The 19,384-nt window shown below is 43.7% G+C and overlaps 1 protein-coding gene across 1 annotated transcript in view; it reads right to left on the bottom strand.

Moving 5' to 3' along the window:
* Window positions 1-7,927: 7,927 nt before the first annotated feature.
* Window positions 7,928-19,384, bottom strand: part of LOC142310071 (BPI fold-containing family B member 6-like) — a 54,423-nt gene continuing 42,966 nt past the window's right edge. The window contains exons 13-15 of the mRNA XM_075347539.1: window positions 10,915-10,978; window positions 10,630-10,712; window positions 7,928-7,966 (exon numbers count right to left, since the gene is read on the bottom strand). Of these exons, the coding sequence (XP_075203654.1) occupies window positions 7,928-7,966; window positions 10,630-10,712; window positions 10,915-10,978 (186 nt within the window). The remainder of the gene's footprint in view (window positions 7,967-10,629; window positions 10,713-10,914; window positions 10,979-19,384) is intronic.

Genomic DNA, 19,384 nt, shown 5'->3' on the forward strand with positions numbered 1-19,384 from the left:
CATTTAGTTAGGAACATAAAGCTTGATATGTTGAATTTATGGAGGTCTTACCCAGAAACAGTGGTGGTCTGGTCGGATATAGTAGCTAGACAAATGTGGAGAACAGCGCGATCAGTGGCTCGCATCAATAATACAAGGATAAAGGTTAATAAAAAAATAACAAAATTTGTGTTGGAAAACGGAGGGGTGGCCATACGTCACCAGATGCTGGAAAATACAAAGGAACAATTTTGGAGAGATGATAAGGTGCATCTTAATGACATTGGCATTGATATATGGATGTTGGGAATACAAGAAGGAGTAGAACGAGCCATTAAGTTGTGGAGGAACTCACTCTTGTAAGGTGTCACAAGAGCGAGTCTTGGCGGGATGTGGTTGTTTAAACCCCCTCTTTGTTGGTTGGAGAATTATGTTTTTAATGGGGTCCCTGGGCCAGAGCTCAGCGGACAGTGGAATATGGGTCCCTGGGGAGGAGCTCAGTGGACAGTGGAATAGATGGGTCCCTGGGGAGGAGCTCAGCGGACACAAGGAAAATGATCAAGGGGTATACCCAGATTCCCCCTTGAGCTAGGTGTACACGGCGGAGGGGGATATGGGGCTGGGATTTATAACAACCACATCTCTGGGCCGATAATCTTGTTTTTTCTTGTTGATGTTTTTTCTTATAAAAAATAAAGGGCTGCTGTGGCCAAAATTTTAATCCATGTCACGCAGTGTGTGGTGTCTTATTTATTAGGTTACCAGGAGCGCAATTCACTAGTCCATCAGTCAAGCAGAGTGAAGGCAGATAGCCGTAACGTACATGACTGAGGCAGTGATAGATCCAGGAAAGGGTTAAGGAGTAAGGGATGGGGTTTTTACCTAAGGAATGTGGTGGGGGGTGAGCGAGCAGGAGGAGAGACAGGGGGCAGGGGCCATATAAGAAATAGGTCCCATGTTAAGGTGTCATTCCTTTGTCCTGGACTCAAAGACTGAACCAGCAGTTGTCCCACCCACCCTCCCTATAATAAAGGGAAATGTATCAATATCAGGACATTGCAACACTGTCAATATTCTAACAATGTTTTGGTATTCAACATCATCGGTATTTTATCAACATTATTAGTATTGTATCGTATTGTATCAATTGTTATCAGTAATGTATCCAAATTGACAATGTCATATCAACATATTAATATTGTATTAACATTTTAATATTGTATGTTACAGCAGCATTTGGCGGCGGCGGGATGTGGTTGTTTAAACCCCCTCTTTGTTGGTTGGAGAATTATGTTTTTAATGGGGTCCCTGGGCCAGAGCTCAGCGGACAGTGGAATATGGGTCCCTGGGGAGGAGCTCAGTGGACAGTGGAATAGATGGGTCCCTGGGGAGGAGCTCAGCGGACACAAGGAAAATGATCAAGGGGTATACCCAGATTCCCCCTTGAGCTAGGTGTACACGGCGGAGGGGGATATGGGGCTGGGATTTATAACAACCACATCTCTGGGCCGATAATCTTGTTTTTTCTTGTTGATGTTTTTTCTTATAAAAAATAAAGGGCTGCTGTGGCCAAAATTTTAATCCATGTCACGCAGTGTGTGGTGTCTTATTTATTAGGTTACCAGGAGCGCAATTCACTAGTCCATCAGTCATGCAATGTGATCTCATCTTTTGCATTTTGCCATTGTTGTCAATTTAAATAAAGAATTTTATTTTTATATATATATATATATAAATATATATATATATATATATATATTGTATATGTGTTACTGGCAATGTGTAAAAAAAGACATTCTATAGAATACCTAAGCAATGTATACAATGCTGGAAATGGGTCGGCAAAGTATGAAATACATCATACATTTCCTAGTCATTCTATAGAATACCTAAATGACAAACTGGCAGAGTGTAGAATACTACAGGGGTGGTCCGTCCAAAAGTAGGTGGACAGAGCAGGCAGCAGCAGATCTGTGAAACTGGCTCAGTTGCTCAGATTCCACCTTTCATTTTCCAAAGAGTCTGTGAGGGCTGAAAAGTGAAATCTGATTGGTTGCTAAGGGCAACTGAAATGAAGTGCAATTCAAAATGCCATTCTAGCCTCCCGTGCTGCAACAAATAGTCAGAAATGCCACTTCTGATTCCTTTTTTTTCCCAGCAAAGATATCCTGTTATTCATTTTGCATTTCTTCCTTCATGTTTTTGACTGTTTGTTACTAAAGACTAATAGTCAGGAATGACACTTCTGTTTCTTTGTGGATTTTAACCCCTTCACCCCCGGCCACTAAAACACCCTAATGACTGGGCCATTTTTTGCAATTCTGACCAGTGTCACTTTGACAGGTTATAACTCTGGAACGCTTCAACGGATCCTGGCGATTCTGAGATTGTTTTTTCGTGACATATTGTACTTCCTGTCAGTGGTAAATTTAGGCCGATATTTTTTGCGTTTATTTGTGAAAATTTAGGAAATTTGGCGAAAATTTTGAAAATTTCGCAATTTTCAAACTTTGAAAATTTATGCCCATAAATCTGAGAGATATGTCACACAAAATAGTTACTAAATAACATTTCCCACTTGTGTACTTTACATCAGCGCAATTTTCGAAACAAATTTTTTTTTCGTTAGGAAGTTAGAAGGGGTCAAAGGTCATCAGCAAATTCTCATTTTTCCAACAAAATTTACAAAATATTTTTTTTAGGGACCACATCACATTTGAAGTGACTTTGAGAGGCCGAGGTGACAGAAAATACCCAAAAGTGACCCCATTCTAAAAACTGCACCCCTCACACTGCTCAAAACCACATCCAATAAGTTTATTAACCCTTTAGGTGCTTCACAGGAACCAAAGCAATGTGGAAGGAAAAAATGAAAATTTTACTTTTTAACACAAAAATGTTACTTTAGCCATAAAATTTTCATTTTTACAAGGGAGAAAAGAGAAAGTACACAATACAATTTATTGTGCATGTTCTCCTGAGTACGCTGATACGTGGTAAAAATCAATTGTTTGGGCGCACGGCAGAGCTCGGAAGGCAAGGAGCGCCATTTGAATTTTTGAACGCAAAATTAGCTGCACTCATTAGCGGACGCCATGTCGGGTTTGAAGACCCCCTGAGGTGCCTAACCAATGGAGCTCCCCCACAAGTGACCCCATTTTGGAAACTAGAGCCCTCAAATAATTTTTCTAGATGTTTGGTGAGCACTTTGAACCCCTGGGGGCTTCACAGAAGTTTATAGCATTGAGCCGTGAAAAGAAAAAAATTTTTTTTTACCACAAAACGGTTGCTTCAACTAGGTAGCTTTTTTTTCACAAGGGTAACAGGAAAAAATGCACCATAAAATGTATTGTGCATTTTCTCCTGAGTACGCAGATACCTCATATGTGGTGGAAATCAAATGTTTGGACACACAGCAGTGCTCGGAAGGCAAGGAGCGCCATTTGAATTTTTGAGTGCAAAATTAGCTGCACCTGTTAGCGGACGCCATGTCGGGTTTGAAGACCCCCTGAGGTGCCTAAACAATGGAGCTCCCCCATAAGTGACCCCATTTTGGAAACTAGAGCCCTCAAATAATTGTTCTAGATGTTTGGTGAGCACTTTGAACACCTGGGGGCTTCACAGAAGTTTATAGCGTTGAGCCGTGAAAAGAAAAAAAAAATTTTTTTACCACAAAACGGTTGCTTCAACTAGGTAGCTTTTTTTTTCACAAGGGTAACAGGAAAAAATGCACCATAAAATGTATTGTGCATTTTCTCCTGAGTACGCAGATACCTCATATGTGGTGGAAATCAAATGTTTGGACACACAGCAGTGCTCGGAAGGCAAGGAGCGCCATTTGAATTTTTGAACGCAAAATTAGCTGCACTGATTAGCGGACGCCATGTCGGGTTTGAAGACCCCCTGAGGTGCCTAACCAATGGAGCTCCCCCACAAGTGACCCCATTTTGGAAACTAGAGCCCTCAAATAATTTTTCTAGATGTTTGGTGAGCACTTTGAACCCCTGGGGGCTTCACAGAAGTTTATAGCGTTGAGCCGTGAAAAGAAAAATTATTTTTTTTACCACAAAACGGTTGCTTCAACTAGGTAGCTTTTTTTTTCACAAGGCTATTAGGAAAAAATGTACCATAAAATGTATTGTGCATTTTCTCCTGAGTACGCAGATACCTCATATGTGGTGGAAAGTAATTGTTTGGGCGCATGGCGGGGCTCAGAAGAGAAGGAGCGCCATTTGACAGCAAAATTGGTTGGAATCATTAGCGGACGCCATGTCACGTTTGGAGACCCCCTATGGTGCCTAAACAGTGGAGCTCCCCCACAAGTGACACCATTTTGGAAACTAGAGCCCTCAAATAATTTTTCTAGATGTTTGGTGAGCACTTTGAACACCTGGGGGCTTCACAGAAGTTTATAGCGTTGAGCCGTGAAAAGAAAAAAAAATTTTTTTACCACAAAACGGTTGCTTCAACTAGGTAGCTTTTTTTTTCACAAGGCTATCAGGAAAAAATGCACCATAAAATGTATTGTGCATTTTCTCCTGAGTACGCAGATACCTCATATGTGGTGGAAAGTAATTGTTTAGGCGCATGGCGGGGGTTCAGAAGAGAAGGAGCGCCATTTGACAGCAAAATTGGTTGGAATCATTAGCGGACGCCATGTCACGTTTGGAGACCCCCTATGGTGCCTAAACAGTGGAGATCCCCCACAAGTGACACCATTTTGGAAACTAGAGCCCTCAAATAATTTTTCTAGATGTTTGGTGAGCACTTTGAACACCTGGGGGCTTCACAGAAGTTTTATAGCGTTGAGCCGTGAAAAGAAAAATTTTTTTTTTTACCACAAAACGGTTGCTTCAACTAGGTAGCTTTTTTTTCACAAGGGTAACAGGAAAAAATGCACCATAAAACGTATTGTGCAATTTCTCCTGAGTACGCAAATACCTCATATGTGGTGGAAAGTAATTGTTTGAGCGCATGGCGGCATGGCGGGGCTCAGAAGAGAAGGAGCGCCATTTGACTTTTCAAACGCACAGACGCAGTGCACTGATCGGCCGCTGCAGGACGCACGGTCGGATGCGATAAAAAAAAGCGTCGGGGATACGTAAAAAAAAAAGTCACGCCAAAAATTGACCATGGATGCAGATATGTTATGTGCATCCCTGATCAGCGCTTGGCGGGATGCACGGACGGATGCGATACAAAAAGCGTCGCAAATACGGAAAAAAGTCACGCCAAAAATTGAGCAGGGATGCCGATCCGTTATCTGCATCCCTAATCAGCGCTCGGCGGGACGCACGGACGGATGTGATACAAAAAGCGTCGTGAATACGGAAAAAAGTCACGCCAAAAACTGAACACGGATGCAGATCCGTTATCTGCATCCCTGATCAGCGCTCGGCGGGACGCACGGATGGATGTGATACAAAAAGCGTCGTGAATACGGAAAAAAGTCACGCCAAAAATTGACCATGGATGCCGATCCGTTATGTGCATCCCTGATCAGCGCTTGGCAGGACGCACGGACGGATGCGATACAAAAAGCGTCGGGGATACGGAAAAAAAAGTCACGCCAAAAATTGAGCAGGGATGCCAATCCGTTATCTGCATTCCTGATCAGCGCTTGGCGGGACGCACGGACGGATGAGGTGTAAAAATGGACAGGGGATACGGAAAAAAAAAAAAGTTATACTCACAGTACCCAGAGGACTAGCAGGAGGATCACTGACCAGAAGAGCTGCAGAGGAACAGATGGCAGAGAGATGGACAGCTTTACAGGAGCAGCAGGCAGATCAGCAGAATGCTCAGGAAGGACCCAGCGATGGACGCAGATGTGATCAGGCCGGTGAAGACAGGTAAGAGGACGTCGGGGGAGAGCAGAGGGGGGGAGGGGGGGTGAGAGCAGAGGGGGGCTTGAGAGCAGAGGGGGGGAGAGCAGAGGGGGAGAGCAGAGGGGGAGACCGGAGAGGGAGCTGCAGAAGCAGAATAGAGATAATGGGGGAGGCAGTCAGATCGCGGGGGGAGCAGATCGGGATGTCGGGGGGGAGCAGATCGCGGGGGGGGGCACGGCAGGGGCTATCACGGCAGCGCGCAGGGGCACCACGGGAGCGCGCACGGGCACCACGGGAGTGCGCACGGGCTGCAAAGTGAGCACAGTACTCACGTGCAGCAGCAGCGGTGACCTCAGCTACGGCGGCGGCAGCAGCAGCGGTGGCGTGGTACCACAAGTACCAGCCACTGCACGCTGCAGACATGTTGGGGGAGGGCTCGCAGGCCAGCACAGGCCTGGGGAGGGCGGCCACCGGCAGATCAGACCGCCCCACTGCACACTGATTGGAGCGATTGCGCGTCATAGCACGATCGCTCCAATCAGTGCTGCAGGGGCTGGGGGCGGCATGTTTGAGGTCCACCTATGATATGCTGCAGCAGCTGCGGCATCTCATAGCTGGATCTCACAGGATCGCACTAATTCGGGCATTATTTTTGCCGAAATTAGTGCGATCGATGTGGTTGGCGGTTCAGATTTGAACAGCCAATCACATCGATCGTCGATAGGGGGTGGCGATGCCGCCCCCCCTGGGGTCAAGCAAAGGTCCCCTGCTGTAAGAAACAGCAGGGGACATCATTTGAAAGCCGTTGCTATGGCCACGGCAATCAAATGAAGTTTAGGCAGTAAAATTACGTCCCTGGTCGTTAAGTCACGTTAAAATAGGACGTAATTTTACTGCCCGCGGTCGTGAAGGGGTTAAATAGATTATTAGCAAAGATTACCACCAGAATTCACCCCTATTAGGAGTAAATATCAAAAATAGCTAAGGGTTGAACACAATCCTTAGAAAGAAATAGACCTAAAAATTAACTTTTAATAAGTGTATTTAAAAAATGACAAATATCATTGAATAAAAACGTGTCATAAAAAGCAAAAGACACACAGTCTACAATAGCCACCAAGCTCAAACGGGCTAGGGTCAAGTGTCAGGCACAAAAGACAAAAAACATCCCAAATATCCAAAATACCAATAACAAGGATATTAAATCCCGCACCACCCACATAAGGAACCGCCTTTTTGTCAGGTGATCGGGTTCAAATTATTTGGACTTCTGATAGCGGTATAAGACTATACGATAGCGGTATAATAAACAGTCTTACCGCAATTCAGATGATGGGCATCAGCAGATCAAAATCAAGGCTCAAAAAACATTGGTCACCATCCAGTGGTGTCGTAAATACCAAATACCGCCTTTTTGTAGCTCAATAAATATAGCAGAGAAAACGCATCCTCCCAGGATGCGTTTTCTCTGCTATATTTAATGAGCGACAACAGGGCGGGATTTCTGATTTGTCATTTCTGAATTTATATAGCACTTCTGATATTTCTCTTCAATTCCAGTCTACAATGATCTCTTTCCAAGGACAACAAAGGATGCTCGATTAACATTTACTGAAAACATTGTCAAGTTTCAAATATGGAAATGTAATGCAATTTCACAAAAGAGAGAGGCCAATAAAAGAATTTTTATTAAAGGAAAATTAACATACATTATAATAATACATATAATTACATTATATGTATAACATTTTGAAAAAAAAACCTTGGCCAAAGCATTAATGAAAATTCTTAGTTTGACCTGGTTGCCAATAAAATGCTGCAGTTTATTGTATCTTATATAAAAGGGTGAATTTAGATGCAATTTTAAGGTGGCTTTGAGTTTTTAAATGACAAAATAAAAAAAAATATCCAGTATCAACAATAGCTATTGCTTACTATTTAATGGTTTTCAATGGGTCGGACGTAATGGTCTCCAAACTGTGGCTCTTCAGCTTCTACGAAAGTAGTTTTGGAGGAGCTGGAGATTTACAGATTCGGCATTATTGGTCTAATGTAACAATATATATAAAAAAGAAGTGTGTATTTGGTGAATCCTTCTTCTTTATCATAGCAAGGGGATATCAGGCTTTACAGACATTCACTGATATTAAGATTAGATCCTGAAAACAGATAACAAATGATGATAAGTTGAACACTTTTTCCGCATCATTGAATAATTAGATAATTCCTAATAATGTATAATGCTTTAAAGTTGGGAATTACATTAAGGCCCGTTTCACACGTCAGTGAAAAACACAGACGTTTTTCACTGGCGTGTAAAACACGCACATGTCCCTGCGTGTGCCGAAAATCACGGCACACGTGGGTTGTCTAAGTGCAATCCGGGCTCCGTTCTCCGTGGCCCGTGATTGCACTTAGAAATCAACTCACCTGCGCCCGCTCCTGCTGTCCATGGTGCTGATCGCTCCCGCGGTGCAGCATCCGGCCGGCGGTGACCCCCGCAGCAGCTGCTTCCGGGTCGGCTGTGTCGTGTACCATGAATATGCGCGACAATAATGAGCCGGCTCAGAAGCAGCAAGCTGCACGGGCTGCAGAGGACATCGCTGGATGCCGGGTGAGTAAAAATGTTTATTATTTTAAATGCACGTTTTTTTCTGGCACGTGTTTCACGGACCACACAACTGCGTGGTCCGTGGGACATCAGTGATGCCAGAAAAAAACGGACATGTCTCCGTGCGGCAATCACGCACACGCGGGTACGCCGCACGGAGACACGTGCAGTGATAAATCACTGACGTGTGAGCAGACCCATTCATTATAATGGGTCTGCGTATGTCCGTGATTCTGGTACGTCTAAAAAAAAGCACAAACGTACCAGAATCACTGACATGTGAAAGGGGCCTAAAGTGTATTTTATATATATGTGCCTTTAATACTTAAAGTTTTGCATTGTTTATATGAGGTACGCAGCATAAACAAGTACAAGAGTTATTTCCTCACTGAGCTAGTTGCTAGGCGAATAGCTTGGTGGGTAGAGTTTTGGACACAGGCTGCAGTAACTTTAGTTACTTAAGAGTACAGTTGGTGATCAGCAAGTGAACACATCAGAAAAACATGTAGGGGATTACCGTAATTTTCCCTGTTACATAGGGCTGAATGGGGACATACTGACATGAAGAAACCTGTAGTATCTCTGCGGACTTACAACCTTTGAGGCAGAATGCCCTGGTTAGCAGAGCACCTTTAGCCTATCAGAAACCCTAAGCTTTGGATGCAGGAGGAGTTCGGGCAAGGAAGGGGGTCTTCCATAAAGAAGATAAGATCGCAGGAGAACCTACAACACCATGAAAGTTAGAGGGAACTGGAACTTAGGGGTCTCCTTGAGAAAGTCACATCAGTGTGATGGAGGAAAAAACACTGTTGTGTCAGCTTGGTCAGCAGAATAAGCTATGACTGCATGTCTCACTCTCTATCATGCCTCATATTTGACTTTTTTTTTCCCTGTATACATCGCTATGTGCTTGTCCTGAACCTGTTAACTGGACATGTTATACCAGCTATGGCTTTTGGCTACTAAGCAAGTAAAAGTTCATCTGTTTTACTGTTGAAGTGTCTCCTGACTCTCCTGTCTCCCTCCACTACACTAACACCATGTGGAATGCCATAGAAAACCACCACCAGAATGGCCAGTAATAACATCTTTTACCCCCGCACATCCAGAGACTGTGTGCCCAGTCCACTTCATCGATGTGCCCGGAGCAGGGCATGGCCACTACCACTGTTTGACAAACTGAGGATCCTTCAAGCTGACCAGTGTACTAGGTATCCTGCACACCACACATTGAACACTCCAGATGCAATTGGAAGACTGTAAGGCTATGTGCCCACGTAGTGTATTTTACATGCAGTTACGCTGCGATCTGCACCGCAGCGTAACTGCATGCGTCCTGCGTCCCCTGCACAATCTATGGAGATTGTGCCTAACCGATACCCACGTGGCGTATTAGAACGCAGCGCTTCGGCTACTGCCGAAGCACTGCGTTCTAAGAAGTGACATGTCACTTCTTTCGTGCACTTTACATGCAGCTCCCGCTCTGTCTATGGGAGAGGCTGCATCCAGAGTTCATGAAATCGGCTTTTCAGTGCGCACTTTATCTGCAGCGATTTGACGCGCACGTGTGCTGTTCAAATCGCTGCAGAAATTTCTGCAGGGACAGAACGCAACGTGGGCACATAGCCTTACAGTTAGAGAAGGAGCCATGGGAAAGAGCATGGCACAGGAGTTTCCTGAATACAAGGGTCAGACACTGCCTCCTCGTCATAACACAGCAGATATTATCAAAGTGTTCCCAAACTCAAAAATAAGTGAATAAAGAGAATTGTCATTCATATCTGAATTTCTTATGGTTCAATACTGAGATTCATACTTAAGATACACACAGGTTTCAGATATGGGAACTGCTTTATCAGATATTTATAGTATATCAAGAGGGGAAAGATCATGAGGCAGCAACTTATCACTCTACTAGACACAAAAAAGTGAGAAGTATGTCTAGGTTATGACTAATCTCTTTACACTCAGATATCTTCTTATATTTACCAGTTTACTATGTACAATTTTTTATTGCGTTAAGATACAAGATGGGATAAAATAATGAGATCGCTTAGGGGTGTATTCACTTTTGTTGTCAGCGGTTTAGACATTAATGACTGTGTGTTAAGTTATTTAGAGGGCACACCAAATTTACACTGTTATACAAGCTGTACACTGACTACTTTACCACTATGCTATTTGTCAGTGATGTTGGTTAGATTATGTTACCTTATATATTTCAATTTGACCATTAGCCAAATTGATATCCAGTTTCTGTAACACGTTGGGAATGGGAATTGGTTGAATGATACCTGTAATGAAAACAACATTTATATTTCTTTGCTTATTTCTTCAGGAGGATTTGTAATGTTTCATAAAAATTGTCCATATTGACATCACCAAATTGGCTGCCATGTTCTTGTATGGAACACCTTTCAAATTCGTTCAATATCTAGTCCACTAGAAATGCAGGAAAAGTGCAGTAGTAATACAAATGTGAAAATCGCAACTTACCATTGATAGTGGGGGTGTACAGTGTGTTGATCATAGAATTTATAAACTCATTTAAGTCTTGCACCTAGATTAAACATATAAAGTATCATTGGTTTAGTTAAGTATGTGTATTCATCCCTATGTAATAAACAAGTCTTCTATATGTTATATAGAATATTGTACCATGTAGCTAAAATCATGATAAGAATCAAGATACCTTTTGTTAATGATACATACAAAAAATGTTAATTCGGTATGATAAAAAGATACTATTTGCACACTTTTAAAGGCTAGCATATCGCAGGCAAAATAATGTATATATGAACAGTTTTGTATATGTGCTCTATTTTTAGAATTTGGAGGATCACACAAATTCTAAGCAGACATTGTCTGTGTTCATATTGAAACCTGTAATGTGCACACAGTCATCTCACAACTCCAAAATGGCTACCATGAACAGGCTTGGTGCTTGCTGCTCTACAGGGTGGGCCATAAGTATGGATATGTACCGCCCCCATGGAAACAGCCGAGCTGCTCGGATCCAGGTTCACTGTGGCTCGAGGGTCTCTGGACCCGGGGGTCGTGTGGCCACTCAAATGAAAAAGGGGGGTATTTACAGGGGAGTTATAGTTAGTGACACCACCCGTGGTGTGTGGTAATTAGGAGTACCACCACTGCTGTTGGGAGTACTCGGGGTTGATGAAATGGGGCAGCAAGGTGTTGGAACCCTCCACGAGTAGGGGATGCCCCGGGACTCGGTGAAATGGGGGGTAGTGCTGTGGTATGAAGGGGTCACTCTCGTACTCACTCAGTTCATAAGCAGACACCGACAACCGAGTAAACCAAGTCTCTGGGTACCGCTGCCGCTGAGGGGAGCTCGTCTGGGTCCCGTCCCCAAGTGGTGCTGCCTGGTGGTCTGTGACCTGCCTCCTGGCACTTAGTTTAGACTTCAACTTGATGGCCCGGTAGCTTGGAACTAGCTGGGCCCCGCTCGCTACTATGGCTAAGTGAAGTATGGGAGCTTGCTCTCAGGGCTCACGCTTGGGATTTTCTGGACCGTTTTGGTTGGAAAGTCCTATCCCCTCGTTGCACTAATGCCCCGATTCTGGAGCAGGTGGGAGCGGATTGTGAAGGCTCTGTTCTCCTCAGGTGAATTGTCGGGTTGCCTGAAACTACTCCCCGACCTAGGGTCCGTGTACCCCGTTGTGCCTTCGGTCCCGGACCAGTGATAGGGCCAGGCTGCCGGTTGTCCTCCTCGACTGGTCCGAGCACCTTGCCACGATCCCCTGCGACCGGGGTCTGACGCCACTAGGCCCAGACCACCGACTGCAACCTAAGCAGTTACTTCGGGAGTCTCCACTCCCGACTTTCTCTGACCTCCTCTCAGCTCAAGGGCTACTCTCCACCTCCTTCTCCACTCACTCCACTCAACTCAACTCAACTGACTATACTTCCTCACCTCCCCCCCCTGACCCCCCAGTTGGGCGACTCTACTCCTCTCAAGCTGTCCACTGGTGTGTCAGGTGTGTGTGGTGCAGGGTGTCTCTAGGATTATTTTGATTTGCTGGTAGAGGCAACACCACTTAAGTAGGGACCCAGAACCAAGAGGGAGGCGGAATACTGTATGGAAGGGCAGCTTGTGCAGTACCCTGTGACGACCTGATAGTCCAGGGGCGTCACAGATACACCCTGGGTGGGCCTTAAGTATGGATACACCCTGATAATATGGAAGTGGTTGCTGATATCATCTTACCGTTTGTGGCATATTAGTACATGGGAGAGGCAAAACATTTGAGGCCGGGTGACGCCTTTTTTTATCAGGGTGTATCCATACTTATGGCCCACCCAGGGTGTATCCATACTTATGGCCCACCCTCTATTTCCCTGAACTCAGGGGTTGCCCTAGCCTTCATCTTTTAACCCCTGTCCAGGGATCTAGACTTAAGCAGAGGTCCCTGGGTAAGGGCCACAAAGTCAGCTGCTGTTTGGTAGCTGGCAAGAAGGATAATCAGGAAGGTGGGTCAGATCCAAGAGATCTAAAAGTCTGATGAACCCTTTTTGCAGACTGTCTGCTATATAATATTTTATGGCCTGACGTTCTGGACCAGAAAGATTATATCTTTTACCTTTGGGGAGACTGGAGTTTGGTACTAGATCAATGAGACAATCATGATCCCTGCCTGGGGCTAATTTTTAAGGTTCAGACACAGAAAATACATTAACAATATTTCCAAATACATCAGGTAAATGACATGGTATGACTTAAGACAGATTCACAGATAAAGACATACATCTCTGTTGATACTCAGGGCTTCAGCGTGCAATATAATCAGACTGCCAGTCTTGACCGCATTATGTTCACATAACCAAGACATGCACATTACTACAGCTGCGGATATGTTTTCAAGGCCAAGAAATTACACATTCAAAATGTAAAGCTCCAACAAGAAGTGATACCTCCTTAGTGACGTACTTCTCCACACCTTGGGTGAGAGGTGTATCAATATAGCAGTAATCCTTATTGGAAAACAGAATTTTAGTAAGGGTAACCCAAAATTCTTTGCCACCTGGGCATCAACAAAATTTTCTGGAGAACCACAATCAATAAAGGCCTGAAACTGCAAAGATTTTTCTAGGTAAGATAAAAAAACAGGGAGAAGTAGTTTTGCAGAATCCAAGGGAAATACCTCTGCACCAAGGTGGGCATCCCGGGACCCACCTAAGCTCTGGCGTGTTTCTGGCAGCGGTTGTTTTCAGCAGGCATGCATCTGACATTCAGGCTCTCCACAGTTGCTCTTAGGATTCAGTTTTTGATGCTTGGCCCATTGTTGTCAATGGGATTTGGTCATTCCAATCTGCATAGTTTCAGCAGTAATGGTAATCGGTATACCAGTTTTAGGTACAGGTGCACAGTCAGACTCAGCAGTGCATTTATGTCTGCGTTCATGTAACTGCCGTTCAAGGCATATTGAAAGGGACATGGCTGATTCCAGGGAGTCAGGAGACGAAAACTGTACTAACGTGTACTCCATACAGTAATCCTCCACAGGACTTTGCCCATGATGGAATGCAATTAATTTACTTCCAGCTTATGTTACTCAGTCAGGGTTGTGTAGGAGCCCTAAAGCTTAAAAAACAAGTCGACTGGATAGCTCTGCAGAATCAGTAGATAGAGAAAAGACCTAAGCCTGGGGGTCACCTTGCAGCAGGGAAATGATGAGTCCCACAAGCGGCTTTCAGAACCAGACAAAAGTGGGTGGAACCTGGAATATAGGCGACAAGCTTCCCTAAAAAGAAAAAAAAATCCTACGACCACCTGGAAATCAGTTGGGGAGGTTAACTTTGGGTTCAGAAATAATGGAGGGAGATGCTGCAGGGGCTTGGGCCTTAGCGGCTTTAAGCTGGCAAATTCACTCTGCAAGACCTTGGACTAAATTGGCCAGGTCTTGCATTTGATCCACCACCATTTGGAGGGGATACATAATTTGTTTGGGCCAGTCAATCTGTCATGCGCATGTAGGAGTGCATGCAGCAATAGACGTGGGGCGAGGGATTTAAGGGGGCTTTACACCCAGCGATATCGCTAGCGATATCGCTAGTGAGTGTACCCGCCCCCGTCGTTTGTGTGTCACGGGCAAATCGCTGCTCGTGGCGCACAATATCGTTAGGAGCCGTCAGACGGACTTACCTGCCTGGCAACGTCGCTGTGGCCGGCGAATCACCTCCTTTCTAAGGGAGGCGGTTCATGCGGCGTCGCAGCGACGTCACTAAGCGGCCGCCCAATAGAAGCGGAGGGGTTAAGATGAGCGGCCGTAACATCCCGCTCACCTCCTTCCTTCCTCATTGCCGGAGGCCGCAGGTAAGCTGTAGTTTGTCGTTCCCGAGGTGTGTGCTGCCTCGGGAACAACGAACAACCTGCGTCCTCAACAATCAACGATTTTTTTGAAAAGGAACGTGTCAACGATGGATGATTTGGTGAGCATTTTCCATCGTTAACGGCCGCTCATTGGTGTCACACGCAATGACGTCGCTAACAATGGCAGGTGTGCGTCACGGTATCCGTGACCCCGGCGATATATCGTTAGATACGTCGTTACGTGTAATGGGGCCTTTAAGCTAGCGATATCAGGATATCTGGACATTCCCGCACTCTACTTAGAAGAAATGGTCCTGGCTGGGTGTGTGGACTTCAGTAGTATGGATTGTGTGAAGGTGCAGGCAGCATGCTACCACTGTTATCATCTGGCCAGGACCAACAAATAATCTGAGAGACAAACAGTTCTTTTTCTGAAACGATTCTTTACTAGACAGGTTCAACACTCCTTCAGTTACAACATTACACAGGAGATAGCTGGCATAACATGTTTTAGTTTCAGTATATACTTCCAAGTTCCCAAACGTCCAAGTACAACCCAGTTCAACACTCCACTACAATAGTGATGTTACCCTTCACTACAACGGCTCAACGCCCAGTCTCTATGCGTGGTCAGTTATCCCCAGAGTAAGGCCTTATGCTCCTGGTTATCTATGGAAACTCCCCTTGGGTCAGGGTTCACTGAGTTCCATTATGGTTGAAAGTGCCTGACTCTGACTGCATTCTGGCTCCAATTAACTGGAGCCACACTGTATGAAGATTGATCTTTATCCCTCTTGATATTCTTATCAGCTCTCAACCCACCAGTAGGGTTCTCGTTATCCCCGTCCAGTCTTTCTTTCCTCATGCCACATGTCACCCAATGCATGCAGTCTTGACAGTCAGGAGACTATTTGTCTGATGTTACTTCACACTGGGGCACTCAACTGCTACTCACAACTAGAGATGAGCGAACCTTTGGAGGTTCAGTTCTCAGGGCACATTCAAACCTTAGATATGGTTCGGTTTGGGACTCTGACTTGTGCCAAACCTCAATGGGAATCAGTAATTGGACAGTTTGTGTCTATGTCCACATGCAGCCAGCCATAAACAGAACACATCCGGGGGAGGATAGGTAGAGTTTTTAAATGTTTTTGTTTTGTTTTTTTTTTTGTTTGTGTGTGCACATTGCATCTGATCATGCTAATTGTACCCCAAATGTAAGCCGTTTGAACTTCGAACCCGAACTTTGATTTTTTTGAAAATCGGTTTCGAAACCAAAACTCAAACCTCAGGTTCACTCATCTCTACTCCCAACTACTACACTGTCTAGTAGGAACTGTCACCTTTTCTTTGAATTGACCTCTCCAAGAGTGGGCTAGTCCCAACATTAACTCTGTCTGCCCCTGCAGTCAGTTGGTCGGCAGACCTTACCTTTCACCTACATAATACAAAAATTATAAATAATACTTTAGACTTTATCAACATTATAATACATTATCACATCCTACAGTAAAATATATTATACACTATGCATTATACGTTACATTATATTACTGCTTATATCACTACATATTTATATTACACTATTAGCACTGTTACATCTTATACATTCCTATCTTAAATTACTATAAACAATTATATCATCACATGCATTAGACAGGAATATATTATATTACAATACACTACAATCCACATGATACAATATTTATAAAAGACACAATACATCATTCACATTACACGACATTGATGCAATTGGTGTCTTCAGGGGTAGGAACTCAACCACACTAGTACATCCCCTTACACAGATAGTCGTCACCTTGAAAGCTTCAAAATTATGACCATGAACAGGCTGAGCTATTCCATTTCCCAGAACTCAAGGGTTTCCCTGGTCTCCACCATTTAACCCCTGTACAGGAATATGGACTTAAACAGACTTCCCTGGTTAAGGGCTACAGAGTCAGCTGCAGTGGTAGTGCAAGCTGGCGAGAAGGATAGTAAAGAAGCCAAGTCAGATCCAGGAGGTCACGTCAAGAACAGAATCAAACAACAAGCGGGTAGTCAAATGTAAAGCTGAGGTCAATGAACAGGAATATCAGATGAAAATATAGGAGCTCAGAACAGAAGCACAAACCAGGATAGACTCTCTATTAACTTGCAGTAGGAGCTGGCTCTCTGAGGTTTATTAGAACAGCCCCACCCAGTGCTAACAACAGACAGAAATCAAGGCAACAAAATTAACCCTGTAGCTTCCAGACTGGAAAGAGCCACAAGTTACAGGAATAAAATAGGATTGTTAAATTAAGCATCATCTGCAACAACAGTGTGATGCCACCTAGCGGCCAAAGCAGAAGTCGGCACAGATGTTACAGAACCCAGATGGCATATAAGGAAAATAATGCCTCTAATTGAGCTGTCACTCTAGATGGAAAGCTAGATAGAAAATGTGTTAAATTAATCCTTTATTCAAGATATATTGGCAGGTCATATTTTGGGAATAGACAACCCCCCTTCAGACCAAGTCAGACATATACAGATGTATACATAATACAGTATATGTTTGAAGGATGGAATTTTATCCCCAAAAAAACTCAACCTGCCACAACATCTTGAATAAAAGCTTAATTTGAATAAAGTGTCTTTTCTTCATATAGTGAAGTAAATAATTATTTGATCCCCTTCTGGAAATAACTAGCAAAACCCGACCCACCTATTAGATGTTCTGCAGCACCTATCAATCAACACAAATTTTACTTGCCGATATTTCAGAAAGTATACATCCGATATCACAACTAAAGGTATGATTAGAATCAGCATTATAGCGTCAGTAAAGCTCTGGCTTTAGTTTATATCTGAAGATAAGGAGGTTGGTCCTCTTTAAATAGTAGATACACTGTCTCCACATACAAGTGCATCTCAATAAATTAGAATATCATCAAAAGTTGATTTATTTCAGTAATTCAATACAAAAAGGGAAACACATATATTATATAGAGTTATTACAATTAGAGTGATCTATTTCATGTGTTTATTTCTGTTAATGTTGATGATTATGGCTTACAGTCAATGAAAACCCCAAAAATCATTATCTCAGAAAATTAGAATATTATATAAGACCAACTGAAAAAAATATTTTATATTTAGAAATGTTGGCCTACTGAAAAGTATGTATAGTAAATCTACTCAATACTTGGTCGGGGCTCCTTTTGCATGAATTACTGCATCAATGTGGCGTGACATGGAGGCGATCAGCCTGTGGCACTGCTGAGGTGTTTTGTAAGCCCAGGTTACTTTGATAGCAGCCTTCAGCTCATCTGCATTGTTGGGTCTGGTGTCTCATCTTTCTCTTGACAATACCTCTTAGGTTCTCTATGGGGTTTAGGTCAGGCAAGTTTGCTGGCCAATCAAGCACAGTGATACTGTACTTATTAACCCCTTAACGACCGCGGGCAGTAAAATTACGTCCTAAATGACATAATCTTACTGCCCGCGGTCCTCCGGCGGCAGCATGCTGCGATCGGCGCACATCTCAGCTGATTTTCACAGCTGAGATGTGTGCCTGCTAGGCACGAGCAGAATCGTTATCTGCTCGTGCCGATTAACCCCTTATATGGCGCTGTCAATACATGACAGCGCCATTATAAGCGCGATTGCGGTAAGCATTTACTTACCACCCGAAACCGGAAGTCACGTGACGCGATCACGTGACTCCCGATAGTTGTCATGGTAGCACAGGGTCATGTGATGACTCCTGTACTACACATGACTTGGTTTCACTTTCGCTGTGCCCGGGGCACAGCAAAAGAGAAAGACAGCGTATCTGCTGTTTACAGCCTTGTGGCTGTGATCAGCAGATACTGCAGAGCGATCGGAATGCTGATCGCAATAGCCCCCTAGGGGGACTAGTAAAATAAAAAAAAAAAGTTAAAAAATAAGTTTTAAAAAATTAAAAAAAAAACAAAAAAACCTAAAAGTTCAAATCACCCCCCATTCGCCCCATTGAAAATTAAAGGGTTAAAAAAATAAAAAATATACACACATTTGGTATCGCCGCGTTCAGAAACGCCCGATCTATCAAAATATAAAATCAATTAATCTGATCAGTAAACGGCGTAGCGGCAAAAAAATTCCAAACGCCAAAACGACGTTTTTTTGTCGCCACAACTTTTGCGCAAAATGCAATAAGAGGCGATCAAAACGTAGCATCTCGCAAAAATGGTACCGTTAAAAACGTCAGCTCGAGACGCAAAAAATAAGCCGTCATTGAGCCTAAGATCCCGAAAAAATGAGAACGCTACGGGTCACGGAATATGGCGTAAAACGTGCGCCACTTTTTTCGGACAAACTTCCGATTTTTTTTTAACCCCTTATATAAAAGTAAACCTATACATGTTTGGTGTCTACGAACTCGCACTGACCTGAGGCATCACACCCACACATCAGTTTTACCATATAGTGAACACAGTGAATAAAATATCTCAAAAACCATAGTGCTATCGCACTTTTTTTTGCAATTTTTCAGCATTTGGAATTTTTTTTGCCATTTTCTAGTACACAATATGGTAAAACTGATGGTTTCATTTAAAAGTACAGCTCGTTCCGCAAAAAATGAGCCCTCACATGACCATATTGACTGAA

The sequence above is a fragment of the Anomaloglossus baeobatrachus genome, chromosome 5 (genome assembly GCF_048569485.1).
Source record: "Anomaloglossus baeobatrachus isolate aAnoBae1 chromosome 5, aAnoBae1.hap1, whole genome shotgun sequence".
In the NCBI taxonomy this organism is placed as follows: Eukaryota; Metazoa; Chordata; class Amphibia; order Anura; family Aromobatidae; genus Anomaloglossus; species Anomaloglossus baeobatrachus.